This window comes from Rattus rattus, chromosome 3 (assembly GCF_011064425.1).
Source record: "Rattus rattus isolate New Zealand chromosome 3, Rrattus_CSIRO_v1, whole genome shotgun sequence".
Taxonomy (NCBI): domain Eukaryota; kingdom Metazoa; phylum Chordata; class Mammalia; order Rodentia; family Muridae; genus Rattus; species Rattus rattus.
Genome location: NC_046156.1, coordinates 220939892 through 220954755, shown reverse-complemented (window position 1 = coordinate 220954755; position 14864 = coordinate 220939892). Strand labels below are relative to the sequence as shown.

Here is a 14864-nt window from a genome sequence, read left to right as displayed (position 1 = left end):
ATCTTTCAGTAACTTTCAAGGTAGGTGTACAGTATTGCTGTCCCATTTGAAGATGAGGAAACCAAAATTACAGAACAAATCCAAAAACACACTAATGGTGATTGTAGCACAGGATTAAATTTGGGATTTGTACTACTCAATATTCCTTGAATTCTCTGACATTCCCCCATTTCTTTTTGAGACTATTTAAATGGACCTGGCTCATGGCATAGTGGTCAATCTACCAGTCATTTCACATTCTCAATGGTCATGTATATGTATACCTTCTGAAAAATTTCATTCTACCAAAGAGTCAAATAATGTCATGACTCTATAACAAGAAGATCTAACATAATGTTAACCCTTTCCACAAACATGCGTGACTCCGATCTCCCAGAGGGAGAAAAGCCTTGTAGGATATGGTGCAGGAGATCTCTCCTGTTTCCCTGCAGCAGCCCTGCCTCTCTTGAGTGTTTGAAAAGACATTCATTTATTTATGAAATAGAAGAGGAATCAAGAAAGCATTTAAGTTGTCATTCTGTGCTTGCAAATTTACATTGGAGGTTGGGTCATCTTTGGTAGGTGGATTCTACCTTAGAGCAAGGACAGTGGAATGGTAATCAGTCACTGCCACCATCTGCAGGCAATAAGAGCTTCACATACAGACAGAGCCTCTCACCCACCGCACGGCTTCTACCCTATTGCTGATTATATCCTTACCTGGGCATGCCTGTTCCTTCACACTCGGTGTTCAGCTTGCAGTATCCATGCCCCTACACCCATAACACTCACACTCAAGCAAGTCTTTCCCACCCAGAATTCCAATAACTGTTGCTGGTGACTACCAAAGCTAAATTCACAGTCTGGATCTTTATCCAGGCCTCATTAAACACTGGACTCGACAGTTTTGACAGTCCCCAGAATACATACTCTATATACTGTATACCCCTGAGCACACACACACTGCCCTGCTGTGTCATTTCTCTTTCAGCCCAACTGTTCTTCCTCCCGACTGTCTAATCTGTACACTCCAGGCAATGGAATCTCAAGGATAAATCTCAAGTACTCTCCTATATAAATCGCTTGGGGCTTATTATGGGCCCTTGGGAGAAAGCCCAGTTTCTCAACATGAATTACTAAGTCCTTTGTGGTTGAGTCCCCTACACCCTCGATGTTCGTTCCCCAGCTCTTTCTTTCTCTACCCACTTCCTGCATGCCCCTCCCCTTCCTGTCTCCTAGGACTCATTTTAGGCTCTGACTATATTGAACTTCTTGAAGTTCATAGATTTAGTCTCTTGTCCTCCAGACTGTGCTCACTCTCCTCCACTTGCCTTAGTTCCCATCACAGCCTTGCCCAAGCATTTGCAAATATAATTATTGGCCTTTCCATAGACTTTAACTTCCTTAAGAGCAAGATATTAGCCTCCTATTAAATATATGATTAATATATGAAGTCTGTAGGTAATTCATCTGTAGATTCAACCATTGGTAAAAAGTATTTTAAAACTTGAACTGTATATAACATGTACTTCTTTTTGTTATCATCCCTACTACCCCAGCCAGGAAAAAAAAAAAAGGTTTAGCAAAACTATATAGCACTGACATTCTGACACTGCAGTAATCTAGTGAGGTATAAAGAACATGGATGACTAGTGATGTGGCTGAATTGTGGAGTGTATGTGCAGCCTGCTTGTGAACTTAGGGTCACTCCAACATTGGAATGTGATATTTGTGCAGGGGCTCCTCCTCTGGTTCCACATCCTTTGTTTCCTCCCTCTCCATATGTCCAGGCATCACTGCACACCAGCCTAGGACCAGAACAAGTGGGGTCTGCAGGATCCTGGTCTGGCAGGGAGTGAGTGCCAGGCCTGGAGTGGGTAGGGGCTTCTCTGGTGATTTTTAATGAAACAGTTCTTTCACATGATCTTAACTTGTGCACATACCATTATTTGGGGTAGTCAGGGGGAGTATATGATCCTTGAAGAATTACTATTCTTCATTCTTCTTAAGGTAAAGTTTTATTGGCTGGAGTTTAAAGTACTGGGATTGTTTCATTTGTATGGAAAGGCATTTCAAGAATCCCAGGTACTTTCTGGGCAGATTTTTATCAGGAAAGAGGAAGTTGCCAGGGACTATGTGAAATTCCTCAGGTCGGTTAAGGGTCGGGTTCCCCAGAGCAGGCAGAGAAGAGGAAGCCCTAGTAAGAAAAGGGAGTTGCACTGAGTTCAAAGGAGCTATCTGGACATGCTAGACTAAAACCTTAGTAGCGAGGTGCAGTATAGGAACAAATAAAATATTAGAATTTGCATAGGTCTTCAATACATGCTACATGGTTTTACAGGAGTTCAACATGTATGGATCATCATGATGCTGACTGCTAGAGAAGGACATCAAATATCCTATCACTTTTCACCTTTTTCACTTGAGATATGCTCTTTCACTGAACCCGGGGTTGTACTGGTGTCAGCTTGCTCCAGTGATCTTCCTGTCTTGGCCCCTGCAAGTGCTGGTATTGATGTGTCAGCTCTTTATGTGGGTGCTGGATTCTCAATGCAGGTCTTCATACATGCACAGCAGATGTTCTTATCTACTGAGCCATTTCTGTGTCTCTTCTTCCCTTATGCTGTCCCTACATATTTTTGCCTTGCTATGTGGAAATCTTTTATTTGATGTAGTCATACTTTTTTCACCCTGTGCTTTGATCTTATGTCCAAAAAGTCACTGCTACAACTAATGTCAAGATTTTCAGAATATTTTCCAAGAGCAGGTTCTAATACATACAGGGAAAGCAGAGGCTGGGAAACAGCAGGACTTACACTGTTTGGGACTGTGTAAATGGTATTAGTATACAAAAAGTACGTATGTTCTGGATATGATCTGAGAGTTCCAGTGTATTAGCCTGTATCTGTGGGGAGAGGAGCTTCACATTTCTTAACTGATTAAGCAAAAGCATTTGAGATGGAGTGTAAGTATCTTGTCTCTGCATTGACTTTCTCTCAAAAAGGAAGTCTATCATGCTGATAAAATTTTTCAGTGAACTTAAATGACATAATGCAAGGGGAAAGCTCTAATCCTCCAGTGTCCCCTTAACAGAGGTTAAATTGTTGTGTAACCACCAATGTTTCTTCAGCTTCAGAATCCCTCATGAGTCTTGAATGTGTCTTTACAAAGCTTTGGGGAGCTTTCTGTGTGTAATAGAACAGGTTTGGAGTTGTAATTCTGCAGGGTCTGTGCATGATAGAGAGTCAGGAGATGAAGGAAAGAGAACAGAAGAGAATATTTAATAGATTCTTCCAGATTGCCCTCTAACTCATTGTAGCAGTTTATAGGCACACCCATGCTTGATGGGAGCGTTCCTTTCTTTTTTCTTTTTTTAAGACTGGAGGTTTTATTTGGTAATCATTGAAGAGTTCTTTCCAGAAAACAAAACAAAACAAAAAAAATTTATATGGTGATCACATGGAATAGTTTCATTTTTTATTATATCTAAACTAATAACAGAATTGCAAATTTTTACTAGTGACCCCCATTAAGAATGTGTATGTGACAAACTAACCTATCTTCTGTGCCTTGGATTTCCCATGCAATCACCATTTACAACCTAAACAAATGAAAAACTGTAATGTTAATATACATGTGTTGAGTGTATATTGATAATAATTTGCTAAAAACAAAACACTTAGGTTAAAAGCAATGTTTTAAATACATACCTATTGTAAATGTAGAACTCAATATATAGATTATAGTGATATTTATTCCTTTTATTTACAATAATACTTATTTTTTACTTTTTATGGAATATTTTCTTTTATCTACATTTCAAATATTATACCCCTTCCCAGTGTCCTCACCAGGAACTCCCATTTCATTCCCCCATCCCCTGCCTTCATGAAGGTGCTCCCCAAACCACTAACCCACTCCCTCCCACCTACCTGCCCTGGCATTCCCATACAGTCAGGCATCAACCCTTCAAAGGAACAAGGATCTCTCCTCCCATTGATACCCACCAAGGCCCATTCTCTGCTATATATATATATATGGCTGAAGCCATGGGTGGCTCCATGTGTACTCTTTGGTTGGTGATTTAGTCCCTGGGAGCTCTGGGGTATCTGATTGATTGATATTGTTGTTCTTCCTATGGGATGCAAACCTTTTTAGCTACCTCAGTACTTTCTTTAATTTCTCCATTGGGGACCCCATTCTCAGTCCAATGGTTGGCTGCAAGCACCCACCTCTATATTTGTCAGGTTCTGGCAGAGGCTCTCAGGAGACAACTGTATCAGTCTCCTGTCAGAATGCACCTCATGGCCTCCATAATAGTGACTGGGTTAGGTGACTGCATGTGGGATGGATCCCCATGTGTGGCAATCTCTGGATGGCCTTTCCTTCAGTCTCTGTTTCACACATTATCTCCATTTTTCCTCCTGTGAGTATTTTGTTCCCCCTTCTAAGAAGAACTGAAGAATTCACACTTTTGTCTTTCTTCTTCTTGAGCTTCATGGGGTCTGTAATTGTATCTTGGGTATTCCAAGCTTATGGGTTAATATCCACTTATCAATAAGTACATATAGTGTGTTCTTTTGTGATTGGGTTACCTAACTGAGGGTTGTATTTTCTAGTTCTAGACATTTGCCTAAGAATTTCATGAAGTCTTTGTTTTGAATAGCTGAGCAGTACTCCATTGTATAAATGTATCACATTTTCTGTATCTTTTCCACCCACCTTCTGACTATTGTAAATAATGCTGTTATGAACATAGTAGAGCATGTGTCCTCATTACATGTTGGAGCGTCTTTTAGGTATATGTCCAGGAGTGGTATAGCTGGGTCCTCAGGTAGTATTATGTCCAATTTTCTGAGGAATGTCCAGACTGATTTCCACAATAGTTGTATAAGCTTGTAATCCAACCAACAATGGAGGAGTGTTCCTCTTTTTCCACATCTTCACCAACATCTGCTGTCACCTGAGTTTTTTTGATCTTAGCCATTGTGATTGGTGTGAGGTGGAATCTCAGAGTTGTTTTGATTTGCATTTCCTTGATGACTAAGGGTGTTGAACATTTCTTTAGTTGCTTCATGGCATTCGATAGTCCTCAGTGGGGAAAATTCTTTGTTTAACTCTGTACCCCACTTTTTAATAAGGTTATTTGATTCTCTGGAGCCTAACTTCTTGAGTTTTTTGTATATTTTGGATATTGGCCCTCTATCAGATGTTGGGTTGGTAAAGGTCTTTTCTGTTGGTTGCTGTTTTGTCCTAATGACAGTGTCCTTTGCCTTACAGAAGCTTTGCAATTTTAAGAAGTCCCATATTTGGATTCTTGATCTTAGAGCATATGCCATTGGTGTTCTGTTGAGGAAATTCTCTCCTGTGCCCATGTGTTCAAGGCTCTACCCTACTTTCTCTTATATTAGTTTCAGTGATTCTGGTATTATGTAGAGGTCCTTGATCTACTAGGACTTGAGTTTTGTACAAGGCAATAAGAATGGGCCAATTTTGAACCGATACCATCCCACAGTTCCCTGCACCCAAATCCCGTGGGGAAGAGCAGTAAACACCCAGGAGTTCAGACATCCTGAGGCCACAGGACAGACTGCCACCTCTGCACACCTCTGCCCATAAACCTAATCCAAGGGGAAATTGCACAGTGCCTCTGGAAACAGGGATATAGGAGCAGACAGCCACCAGTACCCACGGTTCTGGTCTGCGCCCAGGGACTGAACTGAACCAGCCAAACAGCTCCCTGCACCCAAATCCCGGGAGGAGAGAGCTGGACCCTCAGAAGTGTGGACACACCTGAGAAGTCAGAGGAGACAATCCTCTGCCCACAGTCCAGACCCAAGAGGGAATCGCATAGTGCCAACCGTGCCCTCTGGGTGCAAGCACCTCGGAGTAATCAGGGGCAGGACCCTTTGATTCCTGCCCATGCCAGAGCTAAAAGACAGTCTCCAGGAGTGCCTACACACCTGAAATCAGAGCACCTGTTCTCAGAAAAGGCTGAAAGAAAACAGGAAAACAGTTCTACAGGAGTGCTGACACAGAGGCCTACAGCAGGGTCAAGTCACTCTCAGAAACAGCAAGACAAGCAAACACCAGAGACAACCCAATGGCTAGAGGCAAGCGCAGGAACCTAAGCAACAGAAACCAGGAGTACTTGGCATCATCAGAGCCCAGTTCTTCCACCAAAGAAAATACTAGATATCCAAACACACCAGTAAAGCAAGATTTAGATTTAAAAATCACATTTTTTGATAATGATGGAGGACTTTAAGAAAGACATAAAGAACTCCCTTAAAGAAATGCAAGAAAACACAAGTAAACAAGTAGAAGCCCTTAGAGAGGAAGCACAAAAATCCCTCAGAGAATTACAGGAAAACACAAACAAGTGAAGAAATTGAAAATGGAAATAGAAACAATAAAGAAAGCACAAAGTGAGACAACCCTGGAGATAGAAAACCAAAGGAAGACACAAGGAGCCGTACATACAAACATCACCAACAGAGTACAAGGGATAGAAGAGAGAATCTGAGGGGCAGAAGATACCATAGAAAACATCGACACAACTGTCAAAAATAATGTAAAACGCAAAAAGTTGCTAACACAAAACATACAGGAAACCCAGGACACAATGAGAAGATCAAACATATGGATAATAGGTATAGAAGAAAGTGAAGACTCCCAGCTCAAAGGACCAGTAAATATCTTCAACAAAATCATAGAAGAAAACTTCCCTAAGCTAAAGAAAGAGATGCTCATAAACATATAAGAAGCCTACAGAACTCCAAATAGATTGGACCAGAAAAGAAACTCCTCCTGTCATATAGTAGTCAAAACACCAAATGCACAAAACAAAGAAAGAATATTAAAAGCAGTAAGGGGAAAAGGTCAAGTGACATATAAAGGCAGAACTATCAAATTACACCAGAATTCACACTGGAGACTATGAAAGCCAGAAGATCCTGGACAGATGTCATACAGATCCTAAGAGAACACAAATGCCAGCCCAAGTTATTGTATCCAGCAAAACTCTCAATTAACATAGATGGAGAGACCAAGATATTCCATGAAAAAAACCAAATTTCCACAATATCTTTCTACAAATCCAGCCCTACAAAGGATAATAGATGGAAAACTCCAACACAAGGAGAGAAACTACACCATACAGAAAGCAAGAATATCATTTCCTTGCGATGAAACCAAAAGAGAGACAAACAAACATAATTCCACCTCTAACAACAAAAATAACAGGAAGCTACGATCACTATTGCTTAATATCTCTCAACATCAACAGACTCAATTCCCCGATAAAAAGACATAGACTAACAGACTGGATACGAAAAGAGGACCAAGCATTTTGCTGCATGCAGGAAACACACTTCAGAGAAAAAGACAGACACTGCCTCAGAGTAAAAGGCTGGAAAACAACTTTCCAAGCAAATGGTCTGAAGAAGCAAGCTAGAGTAGCCATTCTAATATCGAATAAAATCAATTTTCAACCAAAAGTCATCAAAAAAGATAAGGAAGGACACTTCATATTCATCAAAGGAAAAATCCACCAAGATGAACTCTCAATCCTAAATATCTATGCTCCAAATGCCAGGGAACCTACATACATAAAAGAAACCTTACTAAAGCTCAAAGCACACATTGCATCTCACACAATAATAGGGGATTTCAACACCCCACTCTTATCAGTGGACAGATCATGGAAACAGAAACAGAGACATAGAGAAACTAACAGAAGTTATGAACCAAATGGACTTAACAGATATTTATAGAATATTCCATCCTAAAACAAAAGGATATACCTTCTTCTCAGCACCTCATGGTACCTTCTCCAAAATTGACCATATAATTGGTCACAAAACAGGCCTCAATAGATACAGAAAGATAGAAATAATCCTATGCATCCTTTGAGATCACCATGCACTAAGACTGTTCTTCAATAACAACAATAATGACAGAAAGCCCACATATACATGGAAGTTGAACAATGTTCTACTCAATGACAACTTGGTCAAGGAAGAAATAAAGAAAGAAATTAAAGACTTCTTAGAATTTAATGAAAATGAAGATACAATGTTCCCAAACTTACGGGACACAATGAAAGCTGTGCTAACAGGAAAACTCATAGCTCTTAGTGCCTGCAAAAAGAAGCAGGAAAGAGCATATGTCAGCAGCTTGACATCACACCTAAAAGCTCTAGAACAAAATACATAAATAAACAAACAAACAAACAAACAAACCCAAGAGGAGTAGAAGACAGGAAATAATCAAACTCAGAGCTGAAATCAACCAAGTAGAAACGAAAAGGACTATACAAAGAATCAACAAAACCTGGAGCTGATTCTTTGGAAAATTAACAAGATAGATAAACCCTTAGCCAGACTAACCAGAGGTCAGAGTGTGTATCCAAATTAACAAAATCAAAAATGATAAGGAAGACAGAACAGAATCTGACGAAATTAAAAAAAATCATTGGTTCCTAGTACAAAGCCTATATTCAACAAAACTGGAAAATCTGGAGGAAATGGACAATTTTCTCGACAGATACCAGGTACCAAAGATAAATCAGTAACAAATAAATCTAAACAACCCCATAACTCCTAAAGAAAGAGAAGCAGTTATTAAAACTCTCCCAATCAAAAGGAGCCCAGGAACAGAATTAGTGCAGAATTCTATCAGACCTTCACAGAAGACCTCATACCAATAACTGTCCAAACTATTCCACAAAATAGAAACAGGTGGAGCAAATTCCTTCTATGAAGTAACAATTACTCTTATACCAAAATCATACAAAGACCCAACAAAGAAAGAGAACCTCAGACCAATTTCCCTCATGAATATTGATGAAAAAATACTCAATAAAATTTTTGCAAACTGAATCCAAGAACACATGAAAATGACCATCCATCATGATCAAAGTAGGCTTCATCCCAGGAATGCAGGGATGGTTTAATATATGAAAAATCCACCAATGTAATCCACTATATAAACAAGCTCAAAGATAACCCCATGATCATTTCATTAGATGCTGAGAAAGCATTTGACAAAGTCCAACACCCCTTCATGATAAAAGTCCTGGAAAGAATAGGAATTCAAGGCCCATATCTAAACATTGTAAAAGCCATATACAGCAAACCAGTAGCCAAGATCAAACTAAATGGAGAGAAACTTGAAGCAATATCACTAAAATCAGGGAATAGACAAGGCTGCCCACTCTCCCCCCACTCATTCAATATAGTCCTCGCAGTCCTGGCTAGAGCAATTAGACAGCAAAAGGAGGTCAAAGGGATACAAATTGGAAGGGAAGAAATCAAAATATCACTATTTGCAGATGATATGATAGTATACTTAAGTGACCCCAGAGTTCCACCAGAGAACTACTTAACCTGATAAACAACTTCAGCAAAATGGCTGGGTATAAAATTAATTCAAACAAATGAGTAGCCTTCTTCTACTTAAAGACTGAGAACGAAATTAGGGAAATGACACCATTCACAATAATACCAAATAATATAAAATATCTTGGTGTGAGTTTAACCAAGGAAGTGAAAGATCTGTATGACAAGAACTTCAAATCTCTGAAGAAAGAAATTGAGGATGATCTCAGAAGATGGGAAAACCTTCCATGCTCATGGATTGGCAGGATTAATATTGTAAAGATGGCCACTTTGTCAAAAGCAGTCTACAGATTCAATGTAATCCCCATCAAAATTCCTACTCAATTCTTTATAGAGATAGGAAAATCAATTTTTAAATTCATTTGGAATAACAAAAATCCAGGATAGTGACAACTATACTCAACAATAAAAGAACTTCTGGGGGAATCACTATCCCTGACTTCAAGCAGTACTACAGAGCAATAGTCATAAAAACTGTATGGTATTGATACAGAGACAGGCAGATAGATCAGTGAAACAGAACTATACATTATATGCTGTGTATACACTAATAACAGTAAGTAGAGATGTTCTACATGCTTAAAAATTTAGGAAAGTGGGTGTAGATGAAATGTTTGGGTGTTAAAACTGCTTTATTATGGGAGAAATTGCTACTGTTTTTAGAAATTGACAAACCAAGGAAGGTTCCTAAATCTATTAATGGGTTCCCTTGTCAGGTTTATAAAACCTGTGGGTAGAAATTAGTCCACAGTGTATGCCACAAAGTTTTATTTTTCATGAATAAAAATGCCTAATTCTGATAGTTCCTGTAACGATTAGCTTTGATTGTCAACTTGACACAATTAGGACTCACCTGGAAAATGCAACTCAGAGAGAGATTATTTGTAGTTTAGTTGGCATGTGGATGTATTTGTAGGGAGATGTTTTAAATTAATCGATATGGAAAGAGCATGCCCACTATGGGTGGTAACATTTCTTAGGCAGGGGTCATGAACTGTAGACAGCTGAACACGAGTAAGAATGAGAAATATTTATGCATTTATTTGTCTCTGTTCATAACTATGGATATGCTAGGACAAGCTGCTTCAAATTCCTGCTGCTTGATTTCTCTACAATGAATTGCAACCCAAATAAATCCTTTCTCCCTTAAAGTTGCTTTTTGTTAGGGTATTTTATCACAGGAGCAGAAATAAAACTATAACAGCTCTATACTTGGGCTGTGTGTTTTAGTTTTACAGGAAACCAATGTTTTTGATGTACTTCTGATTTAGTATCTAGGCCAAATATTGTGGAGCTTTTTCAGTGGAAGCAAGTACGTCATTTTATTTTCAGGTGTTAGTACAATTCTGATACATTGAGTGCAATGAAAATTCATTTTAAATATGCATAAGTCAGAATTACTATAGACGTAGTATTTTTAGAAAAGAGAATTTTCTGGGTCAGAAATTATAAATTATCCCTCTGATATGTATGTCCCACAAATGTTGATCTTAGAATTTATGGAATATTTTATCATGAATCTATAAGCTATTTTGATCTCAAATGCTAATGGTAAATGAGATTTTTAAAACGTAGATATGTTTTACAATAATGGACAAAATTCATATTATAGCAATGAATTGTAACCATATAGTGGTTACAATATTTTCAGACGTAATCAGTCATCTAGTGGGTTTGCCATATACCTGAACTTACTAAATTCATGTGGTTCACAATACAGACTATGTTTTTCTTACTTGTGTGCAAATAAAAATAAAACAAAGCAAAAAAGAAAGAAAGAAAGAAAGAAAGAAAGAAAGAAAGAAAGAAAGAAAGAAAGAAAGAAAGAAAGAGGACCTAAGAAAAAAGATTGGGGATTTAGCTCAGTGGTAGAGCGCTTGCCTAGCAAGTGCAAGGCCTTGGGTTTGGTCCTCAGTTCTGGAAAAAACAAAAAAACAAACAAAAAATAATGCATGCATGAAAACAAATTTCTTAATTTTTCATTAAGAAATTAAAGGCATCATGAAGCTTTTTGATTTATTTTGTGTTTTTTCCTCCTGAAATGTCTATTTACTTTAGTGGTGATAAGAAACACCAGTAGTAATATCCTAAAGATATTAATTTTCTTCTTCACAACTTTTCCCAACCAACCCTTGCACCTGCTGCTGGAAAGAAAGTGCCTTCAAAGTTATACTTCTTGGAGTTCCACTATTTTACGCTGTAATTTCTTTAGGTCTTTCTGTACTTTATATTTCTCTAAATCCATTTTTGTTTTCTGTATTTGTTGGAGAGAATTGAGGGAGTCGTGGATTGATTTAAATCCTAGAAGAGGAAAGGAGAACAGATATACTAAAACAATGCATTGTATCTCCCCCATCCGCAAATGTGCTCTTCATCAGTACTTCCATAATTGATCAACCTTTAATTCAAATAACATTAAAGTCCATTAAGACACATCTAAAATTATACAGACAAATTAGCTCATAGTAGCTTAACTGGATCTGTCTTTATTATGAATACCTTTTTCCCCCTCTCTGTAAGCATACTGGCTAGTAAAATAACTTTCAGAAGAACTTGAAAATATTTTCTTCTTTCTATAGGCTGTGTAAAAAGATTTGTGGGCTTCAAAAGAATTCTTGTTATCCCCTTAACAAGTAAGCAACTTGGAGGAGCTAAAAAGGCCTGCTGCCCTTGTCCCTCTTGCAACTTTCTACTTGTTCTCACGTTTATTCCCTGATAGCCACAGACTTGTCAGGCCACAAGCTCAGAACCTACATCCTGAGGTCTTCTACATAGTTGCTTATCAACATCTTTTTATTCAAAATATAAAGGAGCACTCATTTGTAGTCTTTCTTTGCTAGAACCTCCACTTAGTAAAATAAAAACAAAGGCTGAAAAACTCTCTTCTACTCGTCCTAAGCAACAATGAGTATAATTAAATAGGAAACGGATACTGAAATGAAATATGAAGAGGGTCTCTTTTTGGAAGAGTCATTTGAGTCTGGGATATGATTCCTGGTCACAGTAGGAGGTGTGGCTATGGCTGTAGGAAGTGGGGCTGTGAGGGTTACTTTCTGTAGGCAGCACGTTCACTTATGTGCCAAGACCACTGGGTAGAAGGAGGCACCTCCAGTGCAGCTCTGTGGGACCAAGGCTTTGTGGAATTTACACATATTTTTCTAAGCCCTGAAGGACACAACACAGCTTTCTCTAATAAAGGAACCTTACATTCTTCAGAATTGTGACTCAAGGCAGATGGCATTTGAATTAGATGAGCCTTTCAAATAAATTCTTTTTGAAGTCAGCTCAGCTGGACTCTGCTTCCTTTAGCCTCTTAAGAAGAAAAAGTTATTACAAGGACTCTGTTAATTCATCTCTTCCTCACTTGTCAAGGTCAAGTTGCCAAGCTAATATCTGTCTAGCACCACTACCTGCAGTTCGATGAGAAGGCCATTTGACTTAGTCTCCTAAGTTCATAATGGAGCCACAGTCAATTTTTTGGTGAGCCCAAGAACTTGCCATCTTACAGATCCAAAGATCTTAGTAAGTAAAGCATCTCACAACAATGGCAGGCATAAGACATGGTCAAGTGTAAACAAAGAACCATCTACTTATGTATGTGCCTTGAGTATTATGCCAACCTCCTGTAAGATGTTTGGGGACACCAGATTAAATGCATGATGATGTCACTAATGACCAGACCCAGTGAAAATAGATACTTGGGAACAGAAGGGGGATGGGAAGGAGGATAGGCCATATGATTTTTGCTCACCTGATTGATAGTCATTTTGCATTTTCTCTAGTTCCCCCCAGATCCGCTTCTCTATTTGGCACATTTTCTTGGACACTTTATTTTCTATGGCCTTCACTTTGTTTACTTCTGCCTCCTGTTTCTGGGAGTTAATAAAATTCTCCAACTTGCTTGAAAGTTGCAGCATTTTTTCTTCCATCTTATTCTCAGACTTTTCCTTAAAATAAATAAATAAAAATTAAATAAATAAATGAGAGAGAGAGAGAGAGAGAGAGAGAGAGAGAGAGATCATATGATAACACTTCAGACAAGAGCAGCAGAATGGATTCATGCTTCAGCTTAAAGAAACTGCTGTTGAGCTGAAACTGCTGTTGAGTTGGTGCCCAAACCTCGCTGGCCCCAGCCCACAGCTCCCTGCTCCCAAACCCCATGGGAGAGAGAGCTAATCACCCAGATGTGTGGGCAATCCTGAGACTGCAGGGCAGGAGAGAACGCCACTTCTGCCCACCTTTTTCCACATCCCTGGCCCAAGAGGAAACTGTATAGGTCCTCTGGGCACAGGAAGATATGGTAGTCAAGCTGCAGGAGCCCTGTGGTCCAGACTATGCCCGGATGTGAAGAGACCCTGTCAAAGAGCTCCCTGCACCCAAATCCCATGGAAGGGAGAGCTAGACCTTCAGAGGGGCAGACAGGCCTGGGAAACCAGAGGAGACTACTCTCTGCCCACATTTCTGATTCTAGAGGAAAACACCTAGCGCCATCTGGAGCCCCTGTGCACAGGGACCCAGGAGAAGTAGGGGCAGGCCCACAGGGACAGCTGAAAGCCAGAGGACAGGAATGACTACATGCCTGAAAGCAGAACACTCTGTTCCCATAACTGGCTGAAAGAAAACAGGAAAACAGGTCTATAGCACTCCTGACACACAGGCGTATAGGATGGGCAAGTCACTGTCAGAAATAGCAAAGCAAAGTAACACCAGAGACAACCTGATGGTGAGAGGCAAGTGCAGGAATCCAAGCAACAGAAACCAAGACTACATGGCATCATCAGAGCCCAATTCTCCCACCAAAGCAAACACTGACTATCCAAACACACCAGAAAAGCAAGGTCTAGATTTAAAATCACATTTGATCGTGATGATGGAGGACTTCAAGAAAGACATGAAGAACTCCCTTAGAGAAATGCAGGAAAACACAAGTAAACAAGTAGAAGCCCTTAGAGAGGAAACACAAAAATCCCTGAAAGAATTACAGGAAAATACAAGTAGGTGAAAGAATTGAAAATGGAAATAGAAACAATAAAGAAAGCACAAAGTGAGACAACCCTGGAGATAGAAAACCAAAGGAAGACACAAGGAGCCGTACATACAAACATAACCAACAGAGTACAAGGGATAGAAGAGAGAATCTCAGGAGCAGAAGATTCCATAGAAATCATGGACACAACTGTTAAAGATAACGGAAAACGGAAAAAGCTACTGGTCCAAAACATACAGGAAATCCAGAACACAATGAGAAGATCAAACCTAAGGATAATAGGTATAGAAGAGAGTAAAGACTCCCAACTCAAAGGACCACTAAATATCTTCAACAAAATCATAGAAGAAAACTTCCCTAACCTAAAGAAAGAGATGCCCATAAACATACAAGGAACCTACAGAACTCAAAATAGATTGGACCAGAAAAGAAATTCCTCCCGTCACATAATAGTCAAAACACCAAATGCACAAAACAAAGAAAAACTATTAAAAGCA

The 14864-nt window shown here is 39.2% G+C and overlaps 1 protein-coding gene across 1 annotated transcript in view; it reads right to left on the bottom strand.

Moving 5' to 3' along the window:
* Positions 1–11547: 11547 nt before the first annotated feature.
* Positions 11548–14864, bottom strand: part of Fam81b (family with sequence similarity 81 member B) — a 98643-nt gene continuing 95326 nt past the window's right edge. Inside the window, exons 9-10 of the mRNA XM_032899113.1 lie at positions 13132–13327; positions 11548–11681 (exon numbers count right to left, since the gene is read on the bottom strand). Of these exons, the coding sequence (XP_032755004.1) occupies positions 11548–11681; positions 13132–13327 (330 nt within the window). The remainder of the gene's footprint in view (positions 11682–13131; positions 13328–14864) is intronic.